The following is a 6,000-nucleotide window of genomic DNA, read 5'->3' as shown; positions in this document are numbered from 1 at the left end:
ATGTATCAGCAGCACCAGCCAATTAAGTTGGCTTTTCAAGCAACATCTGATCTGAGTGAGACCATAGCAGGACCATTCTTTCAGGTAAGGAATTATTTATTCTGGGAAAGAGTCATCTGTGTTTTTATTATTTATTTGTGCTGAGATTTTTTTGGGGAAAAAAGATGTTAGAAAATAAATGTTTATTTGTTTTCTGCACAAGAGCTAAGTACAATAGGACACTGATATCTGATATCTCTGAGATTATCCCTGTAAGAAGACTAAATATGCCCCAGTTAAATGGGAAGCAGCCAACTTGAAAAGAAAACTCAATGACCACAGAAGTGGCTATCATTTCATGCTTAATTTCTTCCCCGTATAAGAAATCTGACCAAGGTCAGAATTGCTATGATTAGAATTAGTGGAGACTCAATGCCACCAAAATTCTCTTTAAGACAATCCAGCTGAGACAGTAAAAAGTTCAGAGATGCAATTCCTAGATAAGCCCTTTTGATGCAAGGAACCATCTCCCACACATGATGGCTGATTAGGTCCAATTCTAATGAATTATTCGAGTTAAACTTTCTTTAACAGGTGGAATGGCTTGCCTTCAGATGTTGGGGCTGCTCCATCACTGGAGCTTTAAATGAGAGATTGGTATAGGGTCTCCTGCTTGAGCCAGGGGTTAGACTAGAAGACCTCCAAGGTCACTTCCAACTCTGTTATTTTGCTCTGCTCTAATCCCAGAGCTGACTGGATATAATGTTTCACTGGACACACTAACCTGGATCATTAACTATTTAAGCAAATAGATTGGTTGCAGACTAAATGCCCAGGTATAAAATAGGTGATACATGCTCAAAAGTAATGACTGAAAGAGATCTAGGGGTCCTAATGGACAACCACTTAAATATAAGCCAGTAGTATGTTGCAGCTGCCAAAAAAGCCCATTTGTTCCTAGGGTTCATCAACTGAGGGATAGTATCAAGACCATATGATGTAGTAGAAGCACTTGGTACTGAACTGGTAATGCCACACTTGGAGTGCTACATCCATGATACAAAAAAATATGCCAAGACTTTAAAAAGAGTGCAGGGAAAAACAACAATGATGGTAAGGGCTTTGGAGGCTAAACCATGCAATGAATGATTGCCAGTCTAAGAAAGAGAAGAAGTAAGGGGTGACAGAATGACTGTCACAGAGAAGAGTTGGTGCCTACAAATTTAACTAACTAACCAACTAACTAACTAAATGAATAAATAAGAGCGAGTTGATCCAAAGCACCTGAGGACAGGACAAGAAGTAACAGGTGAAAGATTATCAAAGAGGGATCCAACCGAGAATTAAGAAGAAATTTCCTGACAATGAGAGCAATTAACCAGTGGTATGGATTAAATCCAGAAGTTGTGGGTGCTCCAACGTTACAGGTTTTCAAGAAGAAATTGGACAGCTATGTGTGTTAAACAGCAGAGTGTCTCCTGCTTGGACTAGAAGACTCTAAGGTTCTTTCCAACCATCCTCTGAGAGAGGCGGCGTACAAATCCAATCAATCAATCAATCAATCAATCAATCAAACAAACAAACAAACAAACAAACAATATTATTCTATGCTCATAGTTTATCCCTAATCTAAGTGATAATTTTATACAGTCATATCTAGAAATAGAGTCCACTCAAAGCTCTTGGATTTAACTATTTTAATTTTGAAAGATCACCTTTTATAAAAAGCAAGATTAATTTTACCTGTGTTGTTTTTGTTTTATAGTTCAACTTTTTCATTCAAGGATAATTGTCCTCTTGTCATTTTTTTTAAAGTCCTGCTTTTAATTCTTCTACTTTGTTTGTCTGTCTATCTATCTATCTATCTATCTATCTATCTATCTATCTATCTATCTATCTATCTATCTATCTATCTATCTCCTGTCTTTATTATTTATATGAACAACTCAAGGCAGCAAACATACACAATACTCCTTCTTCCTCCTAGTTTCCCCACAACAATCCTGTGAGGTAAAGTGGACTGAGAGAAAGCCCAGAGTCACCCAGTTGGCTTTTGTACCTAAGGTGGGATTAGAACTCATGGCCTGTTGGCTTCTAGCCTGGTCCCTTAACCACTAGAAGAAACTAGCATCAACTGTTCACTCGAAGTGTCTGTTTCTAACTATGATGATGCCAAATGCCTATCTTTATGTCACAATGCAAGTTCCACACTTTCATATTTGCCATGCACAGATACATAAAAAACAAAATTTGCATTTCCACATTTACCCCCACCCCCCACCCCGATATTGTATTTCAGAATTTCAGTATTTACTAAAATAGTTCTTATTTGGTGTATTGTGTACTACAGTGGTGTCAAATGCGTCGTGCACTGGCCATACCCCTGCCTGGTATACTGAGGGGGGGGGAGTCACAATATGTCATGTGACAATGGCATATTGACACATGTTTGACGCCCCTGATGTACTACATTTAAAAAAATGTTGACTTGCGTGTGCATGAGTGTGTGTATTATTTAACATATTCATATGAACTTTTTTTCCCCCTTCCAGGACTATTCTGTAAATGAATCCTATGTAGCAAGCCCAGACCTCCAACACCATGAAATAGACTGTCATTCTCCATGCAAGGTACTATGAACATTTAATTTTAGGAAAAGGTGAATTAAGTAATCATTAAAAAGAATGAAAGCTGACTAAAGAACTATTTGAACAGACTGATCAGGGTAACCTCATCTCCAAAGTTGTAATGAAATAAATACAAGTTATTTATTTAATGTTTATGTAACTGCTCTAGATGTTAATCGCTGTTATAATTTTGCCCATATTTTTTACCATACACAACTCATACTCTGTAACGGGTGTTACCACTTTAGTGGCTGGGTTGACACATTGTTCTAAGCGAAATTGCATTTGGATTGGATTCAGATTAGCGTGCTAACTCCTCCATTTGTGGTTCGTTCAAAAAAAACAAGCTGAACAACATATCTTTGTGGTATCTGATGAAGGATTTCAAAAATAGGTGGATTAAATTATGCATTTATTCCATTTTTTGATTCTACGAGCCAGCCACTCTTGGTTAAAGTGATGTTCTGGATGTGAAGGTATCCGGTGCCAGCCAATGAAACAGTTTGGCAATCAATTCTTCTTGCTCATTCTTGAGCCGAACAGTGGAGGTTTGACATAGCATGATAACTATAGCAGGGGGGAATCCGAGTTCATGCAATGTTGACCCTTTTCAAAAGAAAGAAAGTCTTATTCCTTTTTCTTATATTTAAGATTTTTCTTTTTCTTTTTCTTATACTTGAGTTTATTGGATTCAAGCTTTTTTCTTTTTCATTAGCACTATTTGTTTCTCTTAGCTACAAGGAAATAATTATGAACAGTGACAAAGTAATGAAGTTGGTAGGTTTGTGCCAAATACCAAATGAGTAAGGCTAAAAAAGAGCCACTAATTCTCCCAGATTAACAGATTAACAGAGTTGGGAGAGACCTTGTAGGTCATCTAGTCCAACTCACTGCTCAAGCAGGAGATTCTACACCATTTCTGACAGGTGACAGTCCAATCTCTTCTTGAAAGTTTATTTATTTGTCAAGTATGTATTGGTAATATACATAGATATAACATAGTTTATATATTATAAGATGGATACTCATAAAAGGGGACATTAGGATAGGGACGGTAGGCACGCTGATGCGCTTATGCACGCCCCTTACTGCGGAGTCTGCGGAGAGGGGCGGCATACAAATCCAATAATAATATAATAATAATAATAAATAATCTTACTGACCTCTTAGGAATTGGGTGAGGTCAACAGTGGACAGTGATGTCTCAAGTGATGAAGTTCCCACAACTTCCGAGGACAAGCTGTTTCATTGATTGTTCTCACTGTTAGAAAGTTCCTCCTTGTTTCTAGGTTGATCAGTTTCCATCCATTGTTCTTTGCCTGTCCTTCAGGTGCTTTGGAGAATAGCTTTACTCCCTCCTCTTTGTGGCAGCCCCTCAAATATCGGAGCACTGCCATCTTGTCCCTCCTAGTCCTTCTCTTCACTAGGCAAGTCATGCTTAGTTCCTGCAACTGCTCTTCATATGTTTTAGTCTCCAGTCCTCTGATCATCCTGGTTGCTCTCCTCTGCACTTTTTAATTTTTTAATTTTAATTTTAATTTTTATTTTTATTTTTTTTATTTTTTATTTTTTATTTTTTATTTTTTTTATTTATTTATTAGATTTGTATGCCGCCCCTCTCCAAAGACTTGGAGCAGCTCACAGCAACAAAACATAGTACAAATCCAATGATTAAAAAAACAATTTAAAATCCTTAATATAAAAACAGTCATATATCCCAAACAAACCATACATAAAACGGAAACGGTTCGGGGGCCTCAATATCTTTTTTATAGTGTAGTGACCAAAACTGGATTCAATACTCCAGGTATGGTCTCTTCTTCAGTTCCTCAAATGTAGTAGGACAGGGATTTACATTTAAGGTTCATTACGAGGATAGCCAAATGAAAATCACACAGTATTTTTTATCCATTTACGATGTCAATGATAAATAACAATTAAGTGCATAGGAAGTTACCCACTGACTACTGCATACCAAAAGTTCCACCTGCAGGAAGGAGAGATTGGACGAAGTGGGTGTAAGTGACCTGTTCTCATAATAACTATTGTGACCAAATGACCTAGTTAGAGGAAATGATGAATGCCAAACATAACTTTGGTTCAATATGAATAAATATCAGCAATATTTTTTTTTAAAAAAAAATCGAAGTTGACAAGAAATATTTTTATCCAGTTCTGTCATATGAGGAATTTGATTGGGAAAGATAATAATATATCTGCTCATTCTCCATAAATTGCTGTATGATAACTAATAGATTTAACCATAGTTCCCTCTAAGCTGAGCAGTGAGCAATCGCTCACTTAAAAATCATCATCAACTCAGAGTTTTCCAAACCTGCCCAGAAGCCGAGAGGGAAAGAGTGAGAGGGAAGGAGAGAGAGAGGAAGAGAGAGAAACAGATAGAAAAAAGAGAGGAAGGAAAAGAGAAAGAAAAAGAATGGGAGTAAGGAAGAGAGAAAGAAAATCAAAATCTAAGTGGCATTTTGATATTGATAGAGTTGCCCTATTATGAGCTCACTGTTATAGACACACAGCACAGTATTTTATTTTGAAATTCTCTGAGGCAAAACAGGGTGGGTTTTTTATTTGTTTGTTTGTTTGTTTGTTTGTTTGTTTGTTTGTTTATTTGTTTATTATTTCTGTTTCCGCCCACCCCCCAAAAAATTAGAGGGAACACTGGATTTAACAAAAGCGGGCAAACTCATAACAGTTATCTGCTCTTATTAGCTGTAGATTGTAGCCAAATACCTATTAGACAGCAGCAAATCAATTATACTCACTTCTCCCAATCTTTCTCAGCTGGGGTTCCATGAGATCATATTTGCATAAAAGAATTTTTTTTTTTACTTTGCACTTTACTATGCTAGCTGGGGAATTCTGGGAATTGAAGTTTACACATCTTCAAGCAATCAAGGTTGAGAAACACTTATTTGAAAGGTTCTTCCACAATAATAAGGTTGATAAAGCTGTGCCAAGGTGCTCACTTTACAAAAGAGAGAAATCGAGTCCGAGTCTTCGGAGAGGGGCGGCATACAAATCTAATAAATTATTATTATTATTATTATTATTATTATTATTAATTGTCAATTTTCAACAACTGCCCCCTCCAAAGATTTATGATGAGTGCTGCTGAAAAGAAAGTTGATTTTGGAAGATGAATCACTGGATAACATTTCTCAAAAAAGAACGATAGGAAATATACACCAAATACCAGATCTATTTCTTTCTGGTTTGCTTTAGATTTGGATAATTGCATAAATCAATGCTTTGGACACTTCCAACACTCTTGTAATCTAAAAGGGATTTTTATTAATCTAGTCTTCTCCTTAGCAAATGGAAAACGATTTCCATTCCCTATATTTATTTTGCAATCTCAAGTAATTCCATTTATGAA

At 36.5% G+C, this 6,000-nt stretch overlaps 1 protein-coding gene across 1 annotated transcript in view; it reads left to right on the top strand.

The window, feature by feature from the left end:
* LOC139170396 (cytosolic phospholipase A2 epsilon-like) overlaps nt 1-6,000 on the top strand; it is a 55,489-nt gene continuing 49,489 nt past the window's right edge. The window contains exons 1-2 of the mRNA XM_070757581.1: nt 1-84; nt 2,532-2,609. Coding sequence (XP_070613682.1) covers nt 1-84; nt 2,532-2,609 — 162 coding nt within the window. The remainder of the gene's footprint in view (nt 85-2,531; nt 2,610-6,000) is intronic.

This window comes from Erythrolamprus reginae, chromosome 1 (genome assembly GCF_031021105.1).
Source record: "Erythrolamprus reginae isolate rEryReg1 chromosome 1, rEryReg1.hap1, whole genome shotgun sequence".
Taxonomy (NCBI): Eukaryota; Metazoa; Chordata; class Lepidosauria; order Squamata; family Dipsadidae; genus Erythrolamprus; species Erythrolamprus reginae.
This window is presented reverse-complemented; position numbering and strand designations above follow the sequence as displayed.